This window comes from Aphelocoma coerulescens, chromosome 20 (genome assembly GCF_041296385.1).
Source record: "Aphelocoma coerulescens isolate FSJ_1873_10779 chromosome 20, UR_Acoe_1.0, whole genome shotgun sequence".
Classification (NCBI taxonomy): domain Eukaryota; kingdom Metazoa; phylum Chordata; class Aves; order Passeriformes; family Corvidae; genus Aphelocoma; species Aphelocoma coerulescens.
In genome coordinates, this window is record NC_091033.1 from 10,672,034 (window position 1) to 10,700,032 (window position 27,999).

A 27,999-nucleotide genomic window follows, 5' to 3' on the forward strand; every position below is an offset into this window, starting at 1 on the left:
CTGTGTGCCACTCAAAGCTTTTATTTACTGGCATTTTACAACCTCCGGGAAGCTTCCAAACAAACTCCTCAGCAGAGAGAAAAACGGCTCATCAACTGCCTGGGATGTTGCCCACAATAAATAACATCCAGTTCCTCCTGCCTGCCCTCCCTCTGGGCGCTCATTTGTTTCACTTCCCCACGGTGTCTCTTCAACACCAACCACGGTTTGTTTGCATTTTCCAGCATCGAGAATCGCCCCGAGCAAACCACAGGTGACACTGAACTTCTGACCTTATTTACCCAGTGCAGGGCTGGCAGACACTCCATGGCTTAAGAGGGTTGGTTGGTCTGTGGATGGAGAAGGGAAACGATTCTTCTTCCCCAGCAACCACAAACCTCTTCTTGCCCTCAGAAGCAAGAATCCTCTGTTTCAGGAGGAGAGGGTAAGTCAGCAGGAGACACCAACCCACAGGGCCTCGGTATCGCCTGATGCCTGAAGCTCCTGTAGCCATGAGGGGCTTTATTAACACTGCAAATAAACACAAACCCGAGTTCCAACTCTCCTCCCAGGAGATCCCACGATGACCTTACAGCAAATGGCACCATGGAGTCACCCCTGCCAAGAACTGCAGCTGGGAAAGGGTGACAACCGATGAAAAACACGCACACAAGTACCTGTGAAACAGTGGTTATATTTCTATGCTTTTATAGCAATATAATACTTCATATCAGACTGGGAAACATACTTCCAAGTATTTTAAGTTACCTGTACACCTGTACAGCCTGCTTATGGAACAGGAATGCCATGCTGCTGCTTACTAAACTCCTTGACTTACCAGTCCCACAGCAACATCATAAATGCCCAGAATCCCACGAGCTTTTGTTTAGCTCTGGAAACAACACACTCAGATAAAGCTCGTTTCATAAACACTAAAATTGCATTGCAATATCCATATATATATATACACATATATATATACATATATATATATATAAAGAAAAACTTCTACCTTCCATAAATACATCATACATAAAATATGCTCCCAAAATACATTCATGCATTTCCCCATCTAAGATCCCTGCTTGTACCCAAAGTGTCTAAGCTGGGAAGGGCAAGGCCTGGATTCAGGCTCGTGTTTGCAGGTGGCTCTAGACCCAGATGAAGGTGCTGGGGTGGTGTTGTGGTTGCAGCAGTGGGTCTAATCCTGCCTCCCTGGAAAAACAGGGCTCTCCTGCACACTGTGCCCCATCAAAGCTGCACCAGCTGCCCATCCATAAGCAGCCAAAAGCCACCATCCATCTCGCTCTTATCACTTTTAGTTTTTCCAGCAGTTACTAGAGATAGAAATGGAATAATGGAATGGTTTGGGTTGGGAGGGCTTAAAAGATCATCTTGTTTCCACCCCCTGCTGAGGGCAGAGACACCTTCAGGTAGACCAGGTTGGTCAAAACCCCATTCAACCTGGCACTGAGAACTTCCAGGGATGGGGCAGGAGATGCACAGTCTGTCCCAGCACTTGAAAGGGGCTGGAAAACAAGGGATTTGGAAGCAGGAAGGTCACCATGTGGGTTTGGTGGGAGGGGATCTGTGAATGGAAGAAGCTGCTTTCCACCACTGACCTGAAGATCGACACCACCATCCCTGTCTGCAACAGGAACACTCTGACAGTCAGTCCTTTGCTAATGAAGGAAGCAAATGCCCCTTCTGTGTCCATTTGTGAAAGCATAAATACACAAAATATAGAAAAACATCTACAAAGTAGTTCTGAGTCGGAGCTGGCACAAAGGAAGCACCAGTTTTGCAGCTCAGTGACGTAGGTCCTGTCCCCTGTGAACACGGTTACACAATGCAGAACTCCAGGGGCTGCCCACAGCCTCCCCTGGGGATGCACCTGGATCATGTGGCTGTGCAAACACTGTCAGACCAAGCACGAACCCGGCCTCATCTGCATTGAGAGGGAAGCCAGACTCACACATGCCCAAATTCCACTTCTACCCCCCAGAAAGATCCTGCTCAATATTGCAAGAGCACATTCAAAGGTCATTTCAGGAACACTGCCCTTTCTACTTGCAAGGAGGCCAGTTACAAGCCAGCATCCCCTTTCCACAAGGCAGTCCTATCCCTTAGGCTACTGGTCTAGACACAAACTAAATTCACTCCAACCTTTCCATTTACCCAAACCCACTGTTTTTACAGAACAACCCAAGAGAAGCATTGCATAGATCTGTATCTCACGTCTTCCCACGCCCACCAAACAGCAAGAAGTTCAAGTTTTGCACAGTACATTACAAAAGGCATCACCTTTAAACCATAAAAATAAAAAAATGAAGTGCCACCACGGTGTAAACCCTGCAATGAGCGAGGCAGTGAGTGTACAGTGCTCGGCAGCTCTGGGGATGGCTGCCTATAGTGTACTGATGGATTTGCTAATCAAATCTCCTCTCCCAGTAATAGGAACTTGCATAATGAGGGAAGCTGCTCCTGAACAGAGTGGTTCTGTGTGCCACAGGAAGGAGGAGGGCACTGCCAGGGCTGTCTGCTTTGCATGCAGCAGTTCAAGGGCCAGCTGACCCCTTTGCAATGCAGACTGCAGGACAGCAGTGCTCCTCCCAGGCTTGGGAAGTCCCAACAGGAGTTTTGCTACAGTTGGCTTTACAATTGAGATATTCAATACAGTTGGCCCAGATCCTCTGGTGGTTTAAACCCCACATGCTCCATTGGAGTTACCAGTGATTACTTCCACGAGTGGAGAATGTGGTCCTGGCTTGTCACAGACACAGAATAAAGCTACAGTAGCCCTTTCTTTAAATAAAATTAAATAACTGCACGTGGCACCAGCGCACAACTTTAAATGTGCTTCTGCCGTTAAGAAAATAGCAAAGCACACCAGTGGTTAATTAAATTATTTATCTTAAACTTAAAAAAAAAAAATTAAAATATTACTGTCAATTTAAAAACCCCTTGGGAGACTGCATAACATCTTCTCGTGGTATTTCTGAGGCTGAGAAAGTCACTTGCACGTGGACAGCCCTATATATCCTCTTCAGCTGGCAGTGAAGGCTTGTGCTCCTGGAGGTCACTGGTGCCATTTTCGGATGCATCCGAGCTGCCTGGAGCTGACTCTGGAGGTGGGGGTTTGTAGAGTAAACAGGCGACTATAAAGAAGGTTGTCCCGAGCACCTGCAGCCATGGAGACACCCTGTTACTCTCTGCTCCCTCCCAAAACCAGGTGCCCACCCCACATCTCCAGTGAGCTTTGCTGACCAAGCTTTGGGGAGGAGGGGATGTTGGCCAGCCTGGGCAGCAGAGCCGCACACAGAGTCAGATGGGGTCAAAATCTGAATTTAGCCAGCCCCATAGCAATGGGAATTTGGAAAAGTTCAGCCTCACACAGACACCTGAAGCACAGTGCTGCATGAGCTACCACTGCCTCAGCCTTTTGCTGGAAGGCTTTTGAAAACCTCTTTATCACAGCAGCTGCTAAACACCACTATCTAGGGTAAGTGCTTGTTTGGGAGCAGTTAAAATGATGTTTTTCTGCTAATAAATAAAACCCACAGCTCTGAGCTCTCTTATTTTCTAGCAGTGGGGAATGGTTATTTACAGCCTGCCCACAATGCCATCCCTCACTCTCACTAACACACTGCACTTAGATATTTAACTCCATTTCTAGCAAAAATCATTTTGGCTGCTGTTGGGAGGAGGTATTTCATATGGTGCAATAGAAGCTGTAAGCCCAGAAAATAATGGGAATTTAACAGAATGATGGTGTCTGGAGCACCATTACCTGATGAGAGGCAAACAGGGCTTTTGCCTTCCCTGAGAAATTTATTGTGTGAAAATTTAATTTAGTCTGGGGGTGGACCAGATCAGGAAAACCCAATTTAGCAAAATTTCTTCCCAGAGCAAAACATCACGTCCTAAAGACCTGGTTGCTTTATCAGGGAGTTAAGCAGCAGCATCACCTTGTAGACCAGTCCAGCGACGAGGGTGTATCGGCTCATGGCTGAGTTCTGGTACACGTAGCAGGAACCCTGCTCGCCACACTGATCCTGCCAGAGCAGGCAGGATTTATCAATCATGGATCCAAAGGCGATGGGGCCAGGGATGCCTCCTGTGGGCAGAGAGAGGGGACCTTCAGCTTGGGCAGCACCAAGCCTTGCAAGACTTTGACTTGCACCAGCCTTGCAAGTCACAAGGTGCTTGCAGAAAAGCACCAGGCCCTGCTGATACCACGATTAAGAGAACTCATCCTGCAGAATCCAGAGCCACCAGGTATCAAAAATACACTGAATTTCAAGATCTGAGAATCCAGCAGGTCTTTTGGCCATCCTAACCTGCATGTTGCACAAGAGCCAAAAGACACTCACAGGAGCTTCAACACCTCTGCACATTGGCAGGACATTGAACCTCTGTGACTGTTACAGAACCCTCCATTCAGTTTGCAAATCACATGCAAAGGGAATTAGGTTGTCCTGGATGACAGCAAACAAAAGAAAGCATCCTCCTTTCAGCAGTGTGTGACCTACTCCCTTCTTTTCCAACACAGTGTGTTTTATTCTTGGGTGACAGCTTGGCACACGCCTCCCAGAACCACCAGACCATTCTGGTGTGCAAACTCCCTCTGCTCCGTACCTAGCGTTCGTACCACAATCCACTGGATCCCGAGTGCAAAGGACCTTTGTCTGTCGGAGACACACCTGGGGGAAAAAGGGGTTTGTTTAAAAATGCTGCCAGGCTGCACCTCCCTGCCTCACAACTCCAAATTCTCGAGTCCAGCACATCTGGGACCTCCATCTCCTCTGAAGATTTAGGATCACCCCAGTGCAATGTCCCCCCACCACTGCAGTAAATGTCTGTATCCCACGTCAGAGGATAAAGCTTCCAATGCTGAAATTTGCTTTCCTAGCTAGACAGGGATGGGAATTAGTCCTGATGTCTCCAGGCTATCACTAACTCAGTGGTTCCTATCACACCTTTCCCACACTCGATCCAGCAGGATAAATCAGAGGAGAATACTGAGGCTTCTTGCAGCACTGGCAGAGGACGAGGCCATCCCGTGCTTACCTCAGAGTGGCAGTCAGGGCAGGAATGCTGCTCAGGAAGGTGAAGAGGATGACCACGAACATGAAGCACAGGAGCAAGGGCCTTTTTGCACAGGAGGAGGTGCATTTCCCTGGCTCTGCCTCGCCACGGCCGGACAGGAGGGCTTTGTCAACACAGCCACACTCACGGTAGACCTGGGAAAGAAAGGCTGGTGGGGGCTCTGCTGAGGAGAGCATGGTGACAGTCAAAGCTTTAAAAATAAAGAAGTTAGGGGGGCAGAAAGCAGCTGGTTAGGCTCCCAGAATGAAGTGGAAATCAAGCTGCATTCTCAACACACCTCTGTTTCCAAACAGGTCCATTAAGTAAGGGGAATTAACTCTGCCAGGCAGCCCTTGAATGCCAAATATCATCTCTACCCTTCCTAAGCCTGGGCCTGCCTCCATGACCAACATGCTGGAAGGATGAGGAGGTGCATCATGTTCATTCAAGACCCAATATTAGCACTAGGACAGAAATCAGGTGCTTACCAAGCTCCCTGAGTGCCTGGGTGATTTTCCACAGATTTCAGCACAGTTTGACCCCGAATGAGGTAAAGATGATAGGATGCAAGAGAAGCAAAGCAGGGTGACCTCAGGGTACCTTCTGCCTTCATCCCACGTGGTACCTGAGAGCATCCACCCTGCCCTGGATGATTTTACACTGATTTGCAGCAAACTTTTCGCAGAGCCAGCCAAGTCACTCTGAAGATCGGCCACCATCCTGTTCATCCACAGAGCTTTCAGACCTACCTTCTTGCCATTCCTGACGTTCTCAGACACTGTCTTGCACCCAGCGTGGCAGGGGGAGTAGTACATGATGCCATCAGTGCCACAGACAGGGCTGTAGGTCTCCTGCAAACAGCCACACTGGGCATTGCAGGCTGCTGTCAGGTTGAGATGCCCACCTGGTAAAGCACTGAGGGAAACAGGAGCAGTTGGTGAGCAGCACTTTACAGGAGGCAATGGGGAGAGGAAGGGACAGTGGGAGTTGTGATGGATCCCCAAGGAACATGAAGCCAGGCTTGGAAAGGCTTTTATCCCACCAAATTTTAACCATGCCCTGGAGCTGTCTCTTCCCACAGCCACCAAGGGAGTTTAAGTGACCGGCTCTTAGGGTGACACTTCCATCTGGAGAAGAGATTCCCACTTTTGGTCCAGTTTATCCCACTGGATAGAGATGGGGGCTGCTGCAAAGGCAGCTGAAGAGTGGAGTGTCTCCCCCTCTGGTGCTGCTGATCTTCCCTCCCCTAGTACCTCGGGAGTCTCTTCCATAAACTCCATCTCAGTGCGAAACTTAGGACATCTGTTTTCTGTGTCTCAACCTCAACATCTGCCTGTAGGACTGACCAGACACCAACTTTCACCCCCAACACATCCACACATGACTGCCACCAGCACTGTGTGTTTGGAGCTATCCTTTTATTCTGATCAGAGCCTCTTGGGACAGACAGAGTGGTTGTTGTTACCTTCCATTGTACATCTGGGTTACTCCTGCCATGGGCATGTTAGGGCAGTGGATAAAAAAAATGAATATGGCCAGCAGACTTGACACTGTGCAAAGCAAACACAACTTGATGATTCCTGAACAGCGCAGTTTAAATTTATTCACGAGGAATCCTCCCAGGAATGTGCCTCCCCCTCCGGCTGGCACGACAAGATAACCTGAAAAAGAAGGAAAAAAAATCCCCACAAGTGAGTTTAGAAATGTCAGCAAGGAGTTTCCAGGTTTGAATACATTAATTGCAGTGTGTTTTGCATATAGATGATCCCTTGTTTTCTGTGTGGCTTCTTGGTGGGAGTTCAGCGGATGTTGCTGTAGTAGTGGTCCTCTGTAACAGCTCAGGTAATGGGGCATGAGCCTGGTGAGGCAGCTTTTCCTACCCAGAGATCTTAAAACTGCCTCTTTGAGGAGCACATCATGAGTGCTGATGGTTGTTGGACAACATTCCTTGGTCTGCCCTACGGCATTTACGTGAGGATCCTCCCAGTTTCTAGATGCTGACAAAGTACCTCCCTCAGCTCCAACATCTCTCATCAGAGCAAACGTTCTGCCAGTGTTTCCTGGTGATGCACTAAGAGGAACTACAATTATTTTGCCTTCCTCTAGAGGGTAACAGATGGCTACAGAAGTGACACATTTCCTCCTGATGTCAGTAAATGCAGCTCTGGAAATGCACTGGGTGTAGGTGTGCTGATAGGAAATGATCCTATCTAACAGCTGAAGAGGATAGCCAGTCCATAATTAAACTGCAAAGCATTTGCCTCCACCCTAAATGAGCTAAAAGTGCTCTTCTATTTGTTGGCAAAATTGGAGAACATTGCAAAAACATGGTTTCCTTACCAAAAAAGGTGGCAGCTTCAGAGGCACTTAAACTAAACTGAGACTCCAGGAATTTGGGTCCAAACGTGGACATCCCAGCAATCAGGGTTGCTTCAGTTGCTCCTGCTAAGCAGAGGAAGATGAAGGTGGGGTTCTTCAGAAGTAGCAGCACTGATCTGGGAAAGATAAATATATTGGAATTGAATTCATGATTTCAGGCACATTTTGATTTGCCCCCCTGTCTTCTAAGTCAGAGGGATCACATGTAAGATGAGGCAGCATCCCATCATCCTGCAACTCTTTGAAAGGAAAAATACCACAAGGCAGCTAATTGGGAAAGAGCTTTTCCAGTCAATGACACAAAGAGTGTATGTGTGTGGTGTGATGTAATTCACACTAAGGGCACCCACGGCTTCTGCATGGATGATTACAGCAGTAATTTTCCAACATTTAGGGTCAGGCTGAGTATTTCCTCTTCTGAAATGGGGCAATACTGAAAGGACACTACTCCTCACCAAATCTCCATCATTTCAAGGTTTTATTAGTCCCTGTTGAAAGATATCTTGGGACTCCTGACTCAACCAAGAGCAAAGCTGTTCTGCATCCTCACACACACACACGTTACTCGTGCCCCCACACTCTCAGAACAATAACAACCTCTGATAACCTTGGATGTTTTGTAACTCAGGGGAAATACCAAGCAAGCCTTTCTATATGGAGGAAACACCTCCAAGACACCTGAGAAGCAGAAAGCAATCTTTCTGCCACTATCTAAGCATGGCTTTACTTGAAGCTTAACGTATAAATTGAGTAACTCCATTTTATTTCGACCCACTGGGATTTAGGAGAGAGCTGCAGATATGCCTGAAAAATTGCCATGTGTCATTTGTATGCAGATCCAGCAACAATTCCATCCCTGAGATGCAGAAAGGCCCTCAGGCACAGGGAATGGTCTCAATTATCTCTCACTAGCTCGGATATTGGACTAAGAGGACTGACACTGCTTTGCCGGGGACGTTCTGTAACGAGCTTCAAATTCTGCCCCATGACTTTCCCCAAGCCAAGCCCAGATTTGTGCCACGGGTTATCCCATTCCTGGGATGGGCACAAATCCTGCAACAGGGATGCCAAGGGATGCTCACTGAGCAGAAAAGCCCAGCCATCACCTCCTGCTCTGGTGGAAATGTGAGATCAGAGCAAAGCTGCTTTGGTACAAGCGAGTGAGAGACGTGCTGAGGCTCAGAGTCAGATTTATGCAACTTTACTCACATGAAGTGGAGAATTTCATTACATCAAAAGAACAAAGGAGCTTAAAGACAGAAATACCACACATTCCTACACTTTGATTACAGGGGGCCTTTATACTGCCTAGCTCTGGGGATTAGTTTAATGTACTATTTTATTTTCCAGATCTTTTTGACTGTGCTTAATTTGGAAGCACAAAGCCTAATATTTTAGTCAGAAAATGCTTGCAGATCTTGTGGCTGAAGCAGAAAACAGACAGTGCCTTCACCTTTTTACAGAGAAGAGCTTCTCCCTGGCACTAGTGTGACTTTGTGCCCTTTGCCCAAAGGTTACAGGCTGGACTTGCACGTAGGAAAATGCAAAGGAACTCCTTTCAGCACTAAGAATAAGGATTTACTCACTTCACTTAATCTGTCTGAAGACAGAAGATGTAATTGTGAGGAGCTATGGCACATAAAACCTCACCAAAGACAACACAAACCTTTTTATCACATTAGTAGGACTTTAAACACACCAGAAATAACCTAACTCTTGAACAGCCTCAGTAGTGCTCAGGGTGCCAAAGGGATTTCAGGAGACCCAGCACTGCACAGAGAAGAATCCCACCGCCTAAAAAAGCTGACCCTCCAAGTCTTCACTGATATGGGCACATATAGGAACTCTTTCATCACATAATGGTTCTCTGGGTAGGCTGGGACCTCTGTATGATCAGAGCCTGCTCCACTGGCATGCCCAGGACACCCCAGACTGTACCAGAGTACAGACACAAGCTAATGAATCATTAATAAATGGACACTTATACAATTTTACAGCACGGGAATGGGGGCTTTTCCAGCACAAAGGGACACCCACTGTCACCACCACCAAGGGAATGGAGGGCAGCACGTGCATCCCACAGGAACATAAACCAACCTCCCTTCCCAAAGCAGGGAAGCTGCAGAAAAGCCACGAAATGAAACTAAGTCCCACTCTGCACCTAATCCAAGAGTGATCAGTGAAATACTGACCACAGCTTCTCGTGCTGTAGATCAGGGCTTGCCAGGCCAGGGAGTGATCCTCACAAACGCCACCCTGAAGCTTCCTGGGACAAAGCTTCCTCTCCTGGTACAGTTCTACATGCCAGCTCTGCGTGCCCTCCCTTTGAGTGCCTCTGCTCTGACAGGAGGGGTCAGCCCATGAGAGCAATCATATGGAACCAGAGAAAGGAAAATGCTGTTTTATCAGGCCTTCTCAACCCAAGAGTTAAGACAGAAGTCTCTCCAGGGCAGAGGATTAAGCTGTATGGGCTGCATTCCTGTAAGCTCCTGCTCTCAGGCAGCCCTGTGAATACAGCAATTCATTAACCTCACTTAGAAAGGACCTGATGGCATGGAAAAGTATTTTATTTCATCAGTATTTCTGCTTATCTTTGTGAGACTGTTACTATCTGTACTGTGAGAAAATGTGCACACAATCCCTGACTGAAACAAAAGGAACAGTGAGTGTCCTTTGGCCTCACCCTCCAGCCTGGTCCACATGTCCCCAAGAGCTGCCTGCACAGATGGGATCTCCACTTTAATGCAAGCTTCCAGAGTAGAAGGCCCTGAAGGCACTTCCCTTTTATTAATCAAAACCAGGGATCACAAAAGTCTGTTGGGTTCTTGCTTTTAAACAAAAACCACACTGAGGTCTGGGCTGGTCTGGATCATCTGATAGAAGTTCCCACCTCTGGGTATTTGTTATTCAGGAACGAGGTGGGAAAGAAGATGCTCCTGGAGGATTGTCTCTGTTCCTGCTCTCAGACAGCACAAGCAGTGGGAGCTTTGCTCCAGACAAGCTAGAAAAACATCAGCCACTGGATTTCATCCCTCTCTGCTACCCCGTTTGTGTTTGTTTTAGTCACAGCCATATCGTTATTTAAATGCAGGTTTTGAATTCAATTTCCGTGTGGAGAACAAGCCATGACCTCGGAAAATGGCACCGAGTCAAGAATGCCATTTAATAACAGCACTGAAATCTGTTCAATGTAATATTCTTCAAAAAACTGCCTTAACCCCTGGTAAACTTCCTATGAAGTCTCCAAGAATTTCAGATGGGTGTGAGCCGTTGTGTTGACACAACACAGCTCGACCGGTGCTGAAAATTCCAGTTCTGAGCACCTGCTTCCATCCTCCTCTGCCAGCACAAGAGACCACAACTAAAGTTCAGAAGTAATTGTTGGCAGCAGCCTAGGGTTTGGCAAAATCATTTGCCTTTGCAGGGAGCAGCCGTCACACATGGATAAAATCTCCTCCCTAAAAACGGTCCTGGGAGAAATAACAAAAAAAAAATAAGGAAGATCCCCTTATTGACTGCAAGCTCCAAAAGGAATAATCAATACCCAGGTATCTCTGCAACATCCAGAGCCTCCATGCCAGCTAACCCCAAGCAATAAATAAAGCAGTACCTCTCCCCCTGCCCTCCATTTAAATACAACTCAACACAACAACAAAAAAACCCGTAAAATATTTCAAAAATCCATAACAAAAATATGTGGTTAAAAGATCACATTTTATTTTGGCCACTGCTTTGTTCCCATCACAGAGCCAAGCAGCAGCTCAGGATTAAGCAAGTTGCTGTGTCACTGCCTTGCTGGAGAGATAAGACGTAGTAACACATAAAAGGTGGCTGGAAGATGTGAAGGCAAAAGAAAAAAAACAGAAACTAAGAATAAAAGAGAAAGGGAACTGGAAGTTATAGTGTGGTATATCTTGTTCCCTGGATTTGGAATGGAGCTGTGAGAATCATAGGGCCTGTTTCATCTTGTTTCTCATTAAAAATGACAAAACAGGGATCTAACACAAGTGAAAATAGAGGAAAGGAAAAAAGCCCCGAGGGGCTGGGGAGGAGGAACCGTTGGAAAGCACGAAACTGGGCCAGGTGAGGCCAGGCAGAAGCAGACAGGCAGAAATAATGCTGCTGGGGACAGGGAGGGAGCTGGCAATGCCTGGGCATCTCCCGACACCTAAAGCTTGGCATCCAGCCGCTCTTGGCGAAACTCAGCGTGTGGCACAGGACTGCAGGTGGACGTGAGCTTCTGAAAACCCAGATGAGACCAGTCACTTGTCCCCTGCTCCCCCATGTGATCCCCAGCACCAGTTCTAGTTCAGCCTCTTTGCCAAGAGCTCCCAGACCTTTGTAAGACCAGGCACTTTCACACATCCTCTGCAAGAAAGTGTTATTGCTTGAAGATGGGCAAAACCTTTGAGCTGGCAGGGCTGAAAGGAAGCTCAGCTTGGGCTCATTACTCTCTCCCCTCTGGGGAGGGCTCCCTAACTTCTGCGTGGGGTGGTTTTCTCACCGAGGCAGATCTTTCACTGTTTTCCCGAAGTCCGGATCCGACGCTTTTTTGTGGCTCCCATCCTTCAGCTGATGAGCCTCTGACACCCTCATAACGATGTAGCGCTGGGATCCTGAAAATGAGAGGCAAACGGGATCGAGGAGCATGTCAGACACGGGATGTGGATGCTACTGAAGCAGCGGATTTGCAGGGGGAAAACGCAACGTGACATCCTCCCTCCGCCAACAGCTGCAAGGGAGAAGCCGTAACAGCGGCAGGTGGAAAGCCAAGGGGGTGAAATCCATTTAGGAATTACATGGGAAGCTGTTCCTTTGCTCCCGAGTCCCTAGCTCCACCCGCGCATGAGGATGCAAGCCCCAGGGCGAGCGGGAGCACCGCGCAGCCCCAGCCCCAGTTGCCGAGCCGCGTACCTGGGAGGCGCTGGGGGTAGCCCAGGATGGGGATGGAGATGAGCAGGGAGGCAGCTCCGGCCCCCAGGAAGCCGATCCACCACGCCCCCACCCACAGCGTGTTCTCGGGGGCGATGTCGATCCTGCAAGGAGCGAAGGCAAAGGGACACAAGGCAGAGAGGCGGTGGTTGGAGACGGAGCGGGGCAGCTCCGCGTGCCTCTCGCTGAGGCTGGCAGGGGCCAGGGGACACACGGCGGGGGTGACAGCGAAGGAAACGGAGTGATCTGATGGGGATGCCACGTCCACCATCCCTCCTGCCACAGCACAGCACTGCCTTCCTCACCAGAGAGCACAACACTTCACAAGCTCAGGAAATCACACCATTTCATTCTCATTTAATCTCTGGCTTGCACATTCACTTCACCCCTTTTCGGTTGTGCTTTGAGGGTTGCCAAGATCCTTGTTCCACCCCAAAAACACCCTTTGCAAGAAAACTAGTGGAAATAACCCATTTCTTCCCCTGGAAACCCATTCCCCATTTTTAATCCATTCATCTGGTCTAGTAAAAGGTGTCCCTGCCTCTGGCAGAGGGGCTGGAACTAGATGATCAGTAAGGGCCCTTCCAACCCAAAGCATTCTATGATTCTATGATCTACCAAAGAGCCTGTAAGGAATCAAGAATAAATGACAAATGCTACAAAGCAAGGAGGGACTAGGCATCCTGGTGGGATGTCTGGGAGGTCAAGCAGCAGTGCTGGGAGCACTGCCTCATCAGGGAACTCATTCAAAAAAATTCACCTGCTGCTCGCAGCCTCATTAGCACAGGCAGTGCAGCGTGAGGAAGGATTTAAGCTGACAGGTTTGTCAGCAATTTCCCTCCAGCAGCAGCACTAATGCTAACCACCCTTCCAGCCTCCCCCCCTGCAGACACACCACCCAACACCCCAGGCACACTTCCACCCAGCCACCAGCTCATTGCTCCAGATCATTGTTATTATTTTTTCTACCCCAAAGGAAACACAGAGCAGAAAGGGAAAGGAACGAGATTTTTTTTTTAACGACTTACTCTCTGCCAATTTCAGTATAAATATTTAGAAACATTCCTCCTACCAGATAACCCGCTGCAGGCCCAAGGATTGCAGCAGTGTAGAAAACAGCTGAAAGGGAAAACAAGGCGTGTTAGACAACCAGCAGCGCGTCAGCCAGGGATCCCCAGCCCGACTCCCTCCTGGATGCAGGATGCTCAGCCTCTGGCTGCCTCCCATCCTGTCCCCTAAACCACCAAGGCACAAATCCGGATTGTTCCAACAAGTTTTCCTCTCACGCTTGTGTTCCAGGGAAGCTTTTGCATCCAACCTGGGAAGTTTTACAGTATGGGGCAGGCAGAATCGGTTCAGTAGAAAACCGTATTCAGCAAGGATGCAGCTGATCCCACTGCCACATCCTGACTGCCACAGCAATGAGCAGCAGGATTCTCTCCCCACAGACATCACAAAATGTCTACACTAAACACAGCACCCCTGGCACTTATTTCAGTTTGCAGTTCAAACCACAACACACGGAAAGATCATCAACTTGCTGATGATCTCCTTGTGATCTCCTTCCCACACTTCAAAGCCTTCTGATACAGCGTGGGCAGACTGAAACATCTTGAAATTGCTAAAAGATCACCCTTTTGGCACTTTCACCAATAGGATTCTAAGTGTTTGGCAGCTGCTGAGTGACCAGTGATCCAGAGGAGTGAGCTGAGCATCTTCTCTTGGCTGTGCTTTGCACCAGCAGTAGCTGAGCAGCCCAGAGACCATCCCTGCTGTGCTGAGGCCTACAGGGGTGATGATATAAAGATTTAGATTAAATATAAATGATGGTGATAAAACACTGGCACAGGCTGCCCAAACAGGTGGTGGATGTTCCATCCCTTGAAACATTCAAGGTCAGACTGGACGGGGCTCTGAGCTACCTGATCGAGTTGAAGGTGTCCCTTCTCATTGGACTAGATGACCTTTAAAGGTCCTTTTGCACCCAAATCATGCTGTGATTCTATGTCTCCTTGCACGGATGGGGTATGGCCTCATGGCTGTCTGCCAGAGATGCTAATGCCACATGGGCTGGCCCCATGCCAGGAGCAGGAGGCACTCCCCATCTTCAAGGCATGAGCTGCAGGAGGAAAAACACCCAACCGAGCTCTCAGTTTTCCTCCTGGTAAATAATTAAAACCTCCCCAACAGCTGCCACTTCCCTCTGATTTCCCCCTCGTCCCCTAACAGGATCAAAAGGCTGAGCAGTGCTGGGAGAGGTGCTCCCAGTGTGGGCTGGACAAGGCAGAGGGAGCATCATCTGTCCCTGCCATCACCCTGCCCATGGGTTGGAGCTCTCCTTCAGCCCCACTCACCAATGTACACAGGGGAGTAGTTGGTCTTGACGTTTTCATCTAAGTAGGTGACGCCGAGCGTGTAGAGCGGCGTGGCTCCCATCCCATGCAGGAACTGCCCCAGCATGAAGACAAACCTGTAGCCAGAGAGGCTGGAGGCAGCCTGGGAGCAGGGCAGGCTCTGGTTGCCCCCGCAGACGCCCACCTCGGCTGCCGAGCGCGCCTCGTACTGTCCCGTGGTGAAGTGGGGCAGGGCGAAGAGCAGGGAGCCCAAGCCCATGACCAGCACCCCCCAGCCCAGCCAGCGGGGCTTGTGGCCATTTCCCCCAAAGTAGCTGACGAAGGTCAGGCAGACGCAGGCCGCGATGTCGTAGGAGCTGGCGATCAGCCCGCTCTGGTAACTGCGCAGGTCGAAGCGGCGCTCGATGGAGGTGATGACGGTGTTGATGAAGCCATTCACGGTCATGCCCTGCAGGAAGGAGGCCACGCAGAGGAAGAACAAGACCCCTTTGGATGTGTTGCAGAGCTGCAAGCAGCCGGGGGTGAAGCCCCCCCAGCCGCAGGCCAGTTCCTCCCCGTCAGCAGACACGTATTTAATCCCTTCTTCGAGCGGCGTCTCCTCCTCTGCCGGGGTGGGGGTGCAGAGGGGCTCGGCACAGGAGTCGGAGGGGCTGGGAGCGCCCGAGGATGCGATGCCATTGCTCAGGGGGGTGCTGCAGCCATCCCTCCCACTCACTGCACCCAAGGTCCGGCCGGCCTCGCCGGGACGAGGGGATGGGCAGGAGAAGTCAAGGGGCTGAGTGAAACAAAAGCCATTTTCTCTGGTGGAGTTCTGGGGCATTGCCATGAACGGGAATGTGGAGTCCGGTGGCAGACTGAGGTGGGCTGATGGCCAGGGTGGCTTTGTGGGACAGCGAGGACCAGCCCGTCCAGGAGATGCAATTTTCAGTGCTTACTTCAGTAGGGAGACAGTGAAGGTCTGAGCCAAGACCATTCTGATCTGTGCAAAGAGAATTTTTACATGCCTTTATATAAAACCATGCTCAAACCCTTCAAATACCGTTCCTTTTTTCTTTCTTTTCCTTTTTTCCAAGAAGTATAAGCATTTCTCTGTGCAGTTCACCTGGTCATGTGCCCTCCACCATGGGATGTGTTGGTACCTCAGGTGTCAGGGCATCACTAACATTACAGAAAAGAATGAAACATTCAAGAGCATTAAAAGAAAAGCACCTCTAAGGCAGCTTCCCCACCAACTGAAGCCCCTCATCCCTCCTATAATGAAGATCTGGTTAGACCCCCACAACCTCCATCCCTCTCCTTCCCCCTGCAGAGCACAGCCCACACAGCTACAAGTTTCCCACTGCAGAAGTCCTTCGGTCTCTCTTTCACACTCTGCCAATAACAGTTTATAATTATCCTGAAAAGTTTCCACAGTCAGATTGATTTTATTCCAAGCCCTCAGATCTGTTTACAGCTATTCAGTAAAATCCTTTCTATAACTAATTAGACTACATGCCATTTCAGAGCAGGCTGGAGGGCAGAGGCAGCTGACTCTAACCTGATTACTGATGCAGACTGCCTTCTTTCACCCTGTTCCTGTGCATTGCAGCACCTGACCGTGCCAGCAACCAAGAGTACTTTTCCTTAAATGCCTTGGCTGAACCATAAATGATGAAAATAATAAGGTTCTCCCTTGAATGCTGGTCTTAAATATGCAACAAATGCTAGGAAAAAACTGTTTTATTAGAGAGCATCTTCTAAGCATCCTGCATTTCTCAATAATTTTGCCAATACCTGTTCAAGAGGATCCCATAAAAATGTTCCCCCTGAGATGCCAGCCTCATCAGCATGGAAGAGGGAAAAAGGGTGTTTTTTTCCCTGATAAAATGAACTATGTTCAGATGGCTGTAACCTGGGAATATTGCATCTTTGGTGAGGAATTTAATACTTATCTGTGTGTTGCTGGAAAAAAATGACTGACATCTGCTAGGTAGATGTGCTTCTCTGTACCAGCAGGTCTTGCAGGCACTGGGGCAGGAGGATGTGGCAGAAGGTGATGCCCCAGAAGAGCAGAGGACAGCCCACGTGTGCCACCAAATCTTAAACATTCATGTCAGTAGTGCTACAACACGTCTGGTCCTTAAAGTAGGTTAAAAAAATGAGGTTCAACTTTCATTTGCGAATAATTTTATCTTAATTACCCTGTCTAGGGAGCAGAGTGCATGGACTATTTCCTATTTCAAGGTACAGATTCCAGCAGGGATTTGGTAACAGTGCAGGGCAAGTGAGCCTGGCGGGCAGAAGGGCACTGCTTTGCAGCTCCACGCTGGACTCCCCCAGGTAACTCCTACCTTAGCTGGCTGAATACAGAGCAGATAACTTTGATGTGTAAAGTGCAAATTCAAAAACTGACTGCAGGGGTTGAAATTTTGCTGCAGAGACAGACTGTTGTAATGTGTTGGCACAAAAAAAAAAATTATGCCTTGGTTCAAGGCTCTATTTTTTCCACTTTTTTTTTCCTCTCCAGTGTTCTTATGACTCTTGCAGCTCTAAATCTGTTTCTCATCTTTGGATGCAATATTGGGAGCAATAAATAAGCCTGCTTTAGCACTCTGTTAAAGTCAGGAGTGATTATTAGGTGCTGAATCAGGCTCTAAGGGGCGGAATGGTTCATGCTCATGTAAATCAAACGCCTCCTGCACAGCAGCCAGGACTGCAGCTGCACCCTCCTCCTATCAAACTTGTATCAGACTCGTGTCTGATGTTACACTTGACTGCACTTGTAAAGAAGGCTTCTTGGCTGGGGATTGATTTTGCTCTCACTGATTTCAGCAGACAGAAAAAGCACATCTCTGTTATTACCTGATGCAACCAGGAGCCGGGAGCTCCCAAACTGGCCCAGTTCACCCTGGAGGAAACACTCCTTATCAGAAAGGGGATCTCTCCTTTGATACTTCATGAATTTATATTGATATTTTGGTATTTCATGAGTCAGGAAAGAGATTACAGCTCTTCATCACAGGTTTTATTTCCTTGGTGGCAGCAGTCTGGGCCACCGGACCCAGGTGCCCACATCATCCCCCCTTCAGCCCCTCTCAGTGCAAGTTAACAGCAAACAGGGTGAAACATTTCCAAGAAAGCAGCCAGACTCTCCTCCAGGCAGCAGATGTTTCCACCACCCAGAAGCCTTCTCAGCCCTAACACCCACCTCCTGTACACGTCCCAGTGGACCTGGGCTAATGACTCGTGCCCAGGTGCCGTGGGCAGGGAGCCCACTCCTGCTCCATGCTGTCCACCAAGCTGCTTGGCATGCCTTAAAGTATTTATAAACTGCCTGTGACATGTTCACTGTGGGCATCAGCTTTCACAGGAGCCATATGCCACTTTAGAGGACAAAATATAATCTTCAGGGGAAAAAACCCAAGCAACTTCACGCACTTCCTAATCATTCATATTCTTCTGAGCCATCCATTTATTGCCTCCCATTCATCTCTGTTTTTAATGACTCAGCTGGTGATTTCTTGCTTACACTGAACCAGTCCCAATGCTGTTATCTCTCTGCCATAGATTTCCTCATTTTGCTGCAAGATTTCTACATTTTTTTCCCACTGTACAGCTGGTTCCAGAGTGCCAACATTATCGAGTCAACACAGCAGAAGTAGCTAGGCAGAGAAAGCATATGATTTGTATTTCCTGATGAAATCTGTAAAGACTCCCACCCCCCATAACATTTAGCATTAAATTAATAGTAAAACTTACAAGCTTTTCATCAGGTGATCATTTAAAAAGTCACAGGACCAATTAAAAACATTTTGTGTTTCTGCCAAGGACTGTGATGAGATTAATGCTGCAAATTAACTCATAACTGACATGCAAAATAATCCCATTTGCTGAAACATGCCCAATAATAGTTAATCTTCCCCTTCACATTACAGTTTTTGACTTTTATATGGTGTTATTGTTGCAAATAACATCTATACATAATTTCTGCTTTCCATAGCTGAGCACCATTTATGAGTAGACTTGGCATTTTTTTAAAATTCTACTGCACACATGGAGATATTTCCTAAGGAACAGAGCTAGGGGATTAAAAATGATCAGGAATTGTACTGCAAACACGGGAGGAGCAGCTCCAGGCGATGCTCAGTGGCTGTGATGGATCTCCTTTATTTTCCTCTGGGTCTCCTCTATTTTTATTTTCCTCGATGTGTGAGTGAGCCTGGCCTTACTGAACATGTATTTAGAATCTGGGAAAGTCCACATCCAAGTACCAAGCTCATGTTACTGCAGAAAGGGACAAATTCATCTGGGTTTGTGCATTTAACTTCTCTTGCTAACACACACTGAGTTTTCCTCGGAGAGTTTGGCTTCAGAGGATTAGCAGCATTACTTCTATCATGGCTGATAAACACCATATGGATCAAGTGTAATCCACTGGCTGCTTTAGGAGTGGGGAAGCCTCCCAGAAGTGAGATAAATCCACATCCCAGTCCTGTGAACAGGGCTTGTCCTTAGGGCACTGGTTCAGTGCAAGGGAGATAAAAGCAATCATGGGATGAGTGAGTTGTTCCTGTGTAACACTGAGCTGTTTTCCTGGCAGCTGAGGAACTTCACCCAGGTCACACTAAGTGTGAACCTCACATTTTTTAGCCCACTTTTAAAGAGCATCCCTTTGGATCAGCAATACAGAGGATGCTGCTGTTGTGGGATTGGCACCAGGACCAGACTGGAGCCTTCGGTAAGCAATTCCTGTGGGAACAGCGTGGTCCTGAACACATGGAAAAGTTTCAGGAATGAGAAACACACCCAGAGAGCAGTCAGCTGACTGTGTATCCAATGCTGTGCTCACCATCAGTGCTGCAGGGACAGAGGATGAGGGAGGAAGTTCCTAAGAATGGGGGGCAATAGGAATATCCTGACCCACCCCTCATGTCAGAGAGCTGCTTTTACATAATTAGCCCTACTGGAGTCTGAAGCATGGAAGAGAGCAGCAGAAACTGGCTTTGAATTATCACACGAACAAGGACATATTTATAATTAAATAAATTCCAAATACTAGAGCTTAGCACTCACAAACCCTTTGTATGTTTTCCAAGTGCTTTCCATTTGCTGGGAAATTATTGTGATAATATGCAAGAAATCAGGAAGGTGGCTTGGATAATTTTCAATTAGCTGCTTGAAAATGCTTTGAAGATAAATCTAGCCAGATTTTCTGAGTCTATTTACTTGTTCCAGCTTATCTGTGTAAATACAATTGGCTGCAGCTGCCTCAGACCATCTTTAAAAATTTGCAGTGCCAACGTACAGAGCAGATTTAACCCGGACACTGCTTTTTGCCATAGCAAAGATTAACCAGACAAAAGGGTCTTTTATGCTATAATTCCTAACTCCCCCTCCCTAATGTCACTCTTGTTTTAATGTCTTTTTCCTACCCATGCATTTGGCCAGTGCTGGGAGGTTTCCACGCTGGCACAGCACTGTGCTCTCCATCACTGTCACTGCCCATGGAGCTGGGCGTTTCCAGATACACCACCAGCATTTTCCCAACATCTAGCCCTGCATGGTGTTACTTTCCATCATTTGGATTCTTACAACCCATTAAAGAATGTTCTGTACTCAGCACACTCTTCCTGCATGAGCTGCTGGTCAGCTCTTCCCAAGGATTACCACTTAGTTCCGACAGCTGTCCCTTCTTTGTTTCCAAGCAGAAGATGCAGACAGGCAAATCCTTTATGATGCAAGAAATTAAACAAAATGAGCAAAACCCAAATAAAGAACGTTAGACACGTGATTCTCTGGTGCTTCTAAAGATAGAACCACTAAAAACGCAAAAAATGCAACATCCTGTGTTACACAACACAAGGATGCTGCACCCAGAATAGATGTATTTGAATAATGTTGACATCTACCATGGTTTACAGGGACTTAACACTTTTTTATCCTCATGGTTTGATCAGTTTGGAGGTAGAAATAAAAGGGAAAACCAGATGGAATGTTACCATGAAACTACCTACAGCTCCACTTTCTCCTGAGACACAATTGCCTTCCAACCCCTCTTCTCTGTACTGAGGGCACTTTTTGGGGAAAATCACATACCACAAGGTCATTTTGCTCGACCAGCCAAGGACAGACTTTAGCTTGAGCTTTCTATGACAAGTTCTCCAGCTCAACCCTGTGTTGGGGGGGCTGGATGCCCACCCATTCATGTCCAACCAGACAACACAGAGCTCAGTGGAGCACATTAGAAGAGCTAAAAACATCACAGAAAAAGATACTTTCTGATCATCAGCATCCCCTGCAACACTCACCTCTGGCAGAGAGCACAGGACAACACGAGATGGGCAGGTGGAAACACGGAGCCAGGTGGGAGCATGAGAGACACACAGGAAGGATTCAGCTGAGGGAAGGATATTTCCCCACAAATCCACTTTTTTTTCCAGATCAGCAAGTAACAGCTTCCCCAAACAGCCCTGGGAGCACGAGCTCACCGGTGCACACCGCTTAGCCTGGATCTTGTTTAACACCCAGCGATGCTCCCTAATCCTCTTAGGTATTAGTCTCGAGATTCCTGCCAAGCAGGGGAACAGCAGAGCCTCCCAGACAGCACTTGAATGAACTCACTGCTTGAAATGTGCAATACTTCAAAATGCAGTAGAACTCCAGCTGTTCTGCTTTGGTTAACCTCAGATTAGCACCTTGGAGGTCACTGCAGCTTGCAAAATGCAAAATTAAATCACCTCCATTTCTGTGTCTCAGGTGACTCCCTAGGAAGCCATTCTGCACTAGGACTGCAATTTTTTGTCTCATAATGACTTGTTTAAAGCTAAGTACCTAATCTGAGTTAGATGTTCCTGTTGTGTCTCTGTTGCCCACTGCAAGGAGATAATCACATTCAGGTTAGCTACAGCCCTCAAGTCATGGAATCACAGAATGGTTTGGGTTGGAAGGGACCTCAGAGACCATCCAGTTCCTGTCCATGAGCAGGGACACCTTCCACTATCCCAGGTGGCTCCAAGCCCCATCCAACCTGGCCTTAGACACTTCCAGGGATCCAGTGGCAGCCACAGCTTCTCTGGGCACCCTGTGCCAGGGCCTCCCTACCCTCACAGGGAAGAATTCCTTCCTAATATCTAACCTAAAATTGCTTTCTTTCAGTTTGAAGTCACTCCTGCTTGTCCTATCACTCCATGCCCTTGTAAAAAGTCCCTCTACAGCATCCTTTAGGCAGTGGAAGGGGCTCTAAAATCTCTCTGGAGCCATATTTTCTCCAGGCTGAACAACCCCAGCTCACAGAGACTGTATTCCCAGCAGAAGTGCTCCACCCTCAGCCTTCTCCCCTGTCTCCACAAGGACTATTTAGTGTTGTTAAATCACCCATTATTGCAGATATGATCTGGAGAAGGAACAGGTACATAATCATATTTCTGTTGGATTAGCCGAGCATATTACCCCGAGCTTATTCTGGCCTCATGTTGGCTACCACAACAGAAACAATATTTGATCTAGCACAAAGCCAGATGGCGCAAAATTAACCCATTCAGCACAAATCTGATGTGGCACAGGGAATTTGGTCCAGCACTGGCACAGGCTCACATGGCTGTAGGATGTCTGACATGGCATCTGCTGCCTCTAACTTTCCTGATACCAAGTACTCCCCATCCATCCCCCAAAGATGAGCTAAACAGGCATCACACTTCATTATATTTCATCCTTTTAGATAAACAGAATGTCAGCTTGCAGATAATTTGCATTTGCTCATGCAATACCCTAGATCCTGACAGGCTGTGGCAATTTGGGGGATTTCTCAGAAGAGGGCAGATCCCCATTTGTGTAATCAAGAGGAAATGATGAACACTTTCAAAGGGATGACTTCCCTTTATTCTCTGACTCAAAACCCCAAACCACTACCACAACCAAAAATTAGAGCAGTTAAGAGATGAAGGGCAGGAACTCAGGCCCAAAGGGGAATTGGGGCAGAGCATGAGATCAGCACAGTGGCAGCGTGCAGGGCTGCTGACCACTGACACCAAGGATGGGTGGGAACAAGCCAACCTGGCATGCTGCTTTCCTTAGAAACCTCAGACTCATTCCAATGGCAACTCCTTGTGCTGTGAGTTCCAACAGAGGGTGCAGCAACATCTCATGTAGAAAGCATGTAGAAAATCTCAAGCATGGCCACAAAGCACAAGGGGTTACAAATGGGCGGGTGCATCCTGGCTGTGCTGTCCGTGGCTGCTGGCTTCTCCCATGGCTGCCTGCCTCTAAATAAATAAATAAATACAAATCCCCCCTGATCAGCAGAGGTGAGACTCCACTGACTCCTTTGAGAGGTGGAAAAACACTGAGTCACATCCTTCAGCATTAAGAGGCCTCTCTGAGAACCCCACCTCAGTAGGAAACAGCAATTCCACACACACACACACATCAATACCCACACTAAGGGACCGAGCAAGAGGTGTTCAGAGGTGAGTGCACAGACCCTCCAAGCACCACAGGCTCTGCAGGCCACCCCTCTTGCAGGCTGGCACGTCCTCCATCTGACAGTGCTCAGCCAGGTCAGCAATTCATTCCAACTGCCAGGGAGCAAATTGGTGCCAAATGGTGTTTCTTCCTGAGATAAAGGAACAAACAGGCATATAATGTTCCCACTGTCAACCCAAAACATCTGCTGGGATTTGGAGGGGTTTGCTGTCCATGTGCCATGGGGAGACACGCTCTGCCTTGCGCCTCCCGTTTCTCACGCATCAGGAATCACAGCCCCCGACAGCAGCTGCTGGAGGATGGATTTACTTGAAAATCTGGAAACTGCCTTCAAGGGATTCCCACTTCCACTCAGCAGCGTAGTGTGGTTTCCATTTCTGGCTCAGGAACTTCTCTACTTCCCTTGGTAAGCACCTGCTCACATCCCACAATCCCCACACCACGAGAAATGGACACAGCAGAATAACCTTGTCCTTGGTCATCGGCTCGAAGGAGGTCACTGAGGACTGAGTTTGACCCTTAAGAAATGATGGTCCTCCTCCTGCAACTGCTGCTTACCCAGGGTGATGTTTGCTCACACAAGGCATCCAAGCAGGGCTCTCAAGATCGCTCAAAGAAAGCAACACGGAGTTCGAGGGAACAAAAATTGGCTGGCTTGTGGTGGTAGGCAAGGAAGTCTTTTTACTGCCTCTTGAAAAAAGGCAGTATTTCAAAATTTAAATTATTTAGAAACTGGAGACAGGTAATCAGTGTATCACAGCCTGGTTACCTACTTTTCACTCCTTTTACTTCAGTTTCTCTGAATGAAGCTCTTTTCAAGGTTTTCTTCCAAATAAGAGGAGAATATGCAACATTAAGAGGATCCCAGGTTAGCCAGGGTTATATGGGGACTCCAGAAAAGGCTGATTCTGCTGTAACCAAGACCCACATCTGGCTCAAAGATCTAAATCCTCAGCAACTGAATTCACTCCAGCAATCCAAGGACACCATAAAGTAGCTTGAAAGCACTGCAAGGAAATCCTTTTTTTCTGGGAATCCTTTTTTTCTGGGAATCCTTATGCTAACATAAAGCTCCACGGCATCTGCCCTGGGCAAACCCTCCCAGCCAAGGTAAGGTAGAACAGCCTCGTCACTGCTCTGACTGACTGAGATTCTGTTTCCTACAGGGCTTTTAAAGCAAAAGAATATTGAATTAAATTTTCAAATCTGATTTGTTTGGAGTATGGCAAGCTAAAAAGATTGATGCAGTTTTTCAAGGAGAGGCTGTGTGAGAAAAAAAAGTCTAAAAGAGCTCAAGTCCTTCAGATATTTTGGGGACTTTTTATTAAACTCTAGAATCTAAACATATTTTTTTATCTCTTAATGCTATCTAGAAAAATAAACTCCTCTCACAGAGGATATCCAAAGCACTTGAACTGACAAATAGGAAGCTATAAAAATGACAAAAAGTAGTTCTCCTTGGATTTTTTTTCAGCCAAAACATTACAAAATCAAAGTATTTTTTAGGGAAAAAAGTGTTTGATCTTGCTTTCTCAACAGCTCCCTAACTCCTTCAGACCATCAGCCACAATCAAACAAAGCTTGCCAGCATTTCATTTTTTTTCTTGAAGCAACCAAGCCAAGCTCTGGGAGTTCCAGTGACTGAAGATTATCAATGCCATACAGCAATATGCCATTAACAATAGCAATTCAATTCAGTTTCGGTGTAACTCTACAGATGCCAATGAAACAGCACAAGAGAAGAAAGGGGACTTCACTGCTCCAGGAATTTCAAGAGCTGCTGGAAAGGCTCAGCACCTTGCTGAACGAGGTGAACCAGAATAAACAGAGTATTTCTCAGTGCTCAAGCTCATTTACAATCTAGAGGTGGCATGACACTATTTTTGGCAGCAGCAGCATTGTAGAACCCCAGGTTTAGGGGTACTTCTGACTGAAGAGAGATTTAAGGTTAGAACAACACTACTCTGCTAATATTAAACACTTCACTGCCTCATCACATGCTCTCCACTGTACTAGTGAGAGCTCTGACATAAAATGCACTAAAGTTAGTGGCCCTCTCCGAGTACTTGTCTACAGTCACTTATCCCATCTACTGAAGTAGAATGGATGCTTCTGTCTGGGATTCATAAACCAGATGAAGTCTTTGACCTCTCTCAGAGCATTTTCTGAGCATTTTCCCCGGACTGTGCGTGCAGAAACTCTTTGTTCTCAAGTCCTGCCGTTCAGCATCCGCGCTCGCACGCCAGGAGGTCACTCAAGGCCAAGATGGAACAAAACTAATTCTGTGGCAGGGAGGTCTAGCAATAAATCAGTTTTGAAAAGGGAAAGGAGAGTGGCTGCAGGAGAGGAGATCCCACAGCTAGAGAGGGCAGGGATAGCTGGGAACCTGCTGAGGGACAGGTGCAGGGAGAGCCACGCTGCCACCGACCCTGCGGACAAAGCCCCTAATCCTGCCTGTGGCGTGCTCTGGGCTGCCACAGCTCCCAAATTCTGCCTCTCTGCACAAGGATAAGCCCCTCACAGACCAAGACAATGAAGTTTTAACTGTGCTGGGGAGGCACAGCACACTACAGGGCAGCCAGAGAAATCCTGGACAATGCATTTCAGATCTGCTCACACCCATAACAGCCTGTGCATGGTTGATAATTCTCACACGTTGCCTTAACACAGTGACCTCAATTCATTAAGCACAAAGCCCAAAGGGGAAACATTTCCCCTGAAATCATACCCATAATCTCACTAACCCACCAGCAAGCTGCCAGCTCTGTTCCATGTGTGCAGAGTCTTGCAAAACTTTTCCACCACTCACTGAGATTCTGCAAGATACAAACATCCCAGGCTCTGAATAATCAACTTACAGGCAGCAGCTCAAGAAACCACGTGAGGAAGACAAAAAATCCAAATGGTAAAGCAGAGTGTATGGCAGTCCTGCATATGAGCACCTGCACTCATGCAAAGGCAGAGTTCCGGGCTTGGTGCACTCAATTAAAATAAAGGAAAGCAAAACAAGTGCTCAGTGATGCTTTTTGGGGTGGACTGAGTAAAATGAGCAGCATAAAGCATAGCCATGATTCCCTGCTACTGCAGGGTGTAAAGCCCCAAATGGGAGGGCAGGATCCTCCCGAGCACGCTCCGTGCTGCAAAGACACGCACGAAAAAAAGATTAAAACTGCCTGGAGGAGTTTGCAGTCGGAAATCATGAGGCACCGAGCAGCTGGATGCTGATCTCCCTAAGCCGGTGGGTATTTCTTTTGTTAGTGGCTGATCCCATCTTCCCCCTTGCCTGAAAATCTCTAATCTCTGCAAAGACTTGGAGCGAGTACTTGCTCAGGTAGCTCCTGGTTTCACTGGCCAAGAATATCCAACCCTCGCAGGAATCGCTGCTTCCCGCTCTCATCTCTCATCCCAGGGTCACACTTCATGTTTCTGCCACTGTCCCGTAGCAGGTTTGCCCCACGGGCAGGACAACTTAAGGCAGTATCGGTGGAGTGGCCACTTCCCAGGGCTTCAGGTGGCACTTGTCACACCTGACCACGTTCATCGCTCACCGCACGGCTCCGGTGCAGTCCTGGCGGGGCAGGTGGCTGTGATCTGTCCCCCCCAGCCCGCCCAGTGCACAGAGCTGCTGCTTCAGTTTCCAACCACTTTTGGCAGTTTGCAAGCCAGACCTCTTTGCATATAAATAGGTACTTTTCCCCCTCCTTTTCATTATTTGAGTAACCTGTTCCCCCCGCAGTTTCATCCTTTCTCACGCTTACAAGCACTCTGACACACTTTTCTAAAGATCTCCTTTGTGTTAATTTCTGCCTCAAATGCTATTTTAATGTGTGTTTTTACAACCAAGTGGTACTAAAGAAAGTAGGAACCCAGAAATATATATATAAATAAAGAGGTGCTAGGATAACTTCAGGTTTGTAGTGTGTTGCCTGGTAAAACCAAAGAGTCTATAAAATGGCAATAAAACGTTAATGCAACAAACTCATGTGATTAAGGTCCACTTGTGCCTTTTAGGCTCTCAGAGCTGAAAAACATGGGTTTATTATAGCAGCTTTTGATTTGTATCATCTGAACAAATGGGTTATAAAAGTAATATAAGGCAAGCGACTAAAGTGCTCCAGTTTCACCCAGCATCCTGCCCACTACTAACTTCAGCTCTGCTCCTGTGAAACTGCGATTATTTTATCGTTAACGTAACATTTGTTTCTTGTTGTAAGGATCCTGCCATGCCATTTTACTACCTTTCCTTACTTTCCATCTTTTCTCAGCATCTTTTAAATATTCCATAAGAAGACACAGTCACGCTACAAAGAAAACCCCAAACCGCAGTGATTCAGCCCGAACACAGTTGCAGGCAGCAACCCAGCCTCGCAGCATCCTCGGAGACCATCGCAGAAGCGGAAAACCTCAACGAGATGGGCCATTTCGGTGACTTTGCCCCCGTGACATCCACCGGGCTGTTCCCGGCACGGACCCCGCGCTGTGGCCACCAGCCCACCGAGCGCAGACAAAAGCCCCCGCAGCGGGGCTGAGCCCCAGCCGAGCCCCCCGTGAGCTCCTCATCCCCCGCTCCCATCCCCGCGTCCTCGGGGCTCCCCCGCAGCCGCGCGGGCACCGCCCGGCACGTCCTGGAGAGGCTCTCCCGGGCATCCCCCGGGCTCGCATCCCTCCCCGCACCGCCTTCCCGGCGCGGTGCCCGCTGCACTGCCCCGTGCGATGCCCGGTACCCGGTACCTGCAGCCGCCGCCGCCGCCGCGCTCCGCCAGCCCCGCGCTGCCGAGCTGCGGCGGGGGCCGGGGCCGGGGCGGGC

The 27,999-nt window shown here is 48.0% G+C and overlaps 1 protein-coding gene across 4 annotated transcripts; it reads right to left on the bottom strand.

Annotated features, from left to right (window-relative positions):
* Nucleotide 1: 1 nt before the first annotated feature.
* Nucleotides 2-27,999, bottom strand: SLCO4A1 (solute carrier organic anion transporter family member 4A1). Of its 4 annotated transcripts, none has more exons than XM_069034214.1 (12): nt 27,924-27,999; nt 14,733-15,711; nt 13,407-13,497; nt 12,361-12,482; nt 11,951-12,062; nt 7,408-7,562; nt 6,533-6,728; nt 5,817-5,982; nt 5,050-5,222; nt 4,618-4,682; nt 3,948-4,096; nt 2-3,162 (listed from the first exon to the last, which is right to left on the bottom strand). In XM_069034214.1, exons 2-12 carry the CDS (start codon nt 15,556-15,558, stop codon nt 3,013-3,015), a joined length of 2,205 nt encoding a protein of 734 aa, XP_068890315.1. In that variant the 5' UTR covers nt 15,559-15,711; nt 27,924-27,999; the 3' UTR covers nt 2-3,012. The 4 variants fall into 4 exon arrangements, with proteins under 4 accessions (XP_068890315.1, XP_068890319.1, XP_068890318.1 ...); XM_069034218.1 differs by lacking the exon at nt 27,924-27,999 and adding an exon at nt 26,741-26,759; XM_069034217.1 differs by lacking the exon at nt 27,924-27,999 and adding an exon at nt 25,937-26,075.

What these genes read in the sequence shown, in the direction of transcription:
- SLCO4A1 (XM_069034214.1), bottom strand. Translation starts at nt 15,558, where the DNA reads ATGGCAATGCCCCAGAACTCCACCAGAGAAAATGGCTTTTGTTTCACT. An exon ending in CTACCCCCAGCGCCTCCCAG is followed by an intron (nt 12,063 to 12,360) that starts GTACGCGGCTCG and finishes TCTCATTTTCAG; the next exon opens with GATCCCAGCGCTACATCGTT. An exon ending in GATTGTGGTACGAACGCTAG is followed by an intron (nt 4,097 to 4,617) that starts GTACGGAGCAGA and finishes CTCTGCCCACAG; the next exon opens with GAGGCATCCCTGGCCCCATC.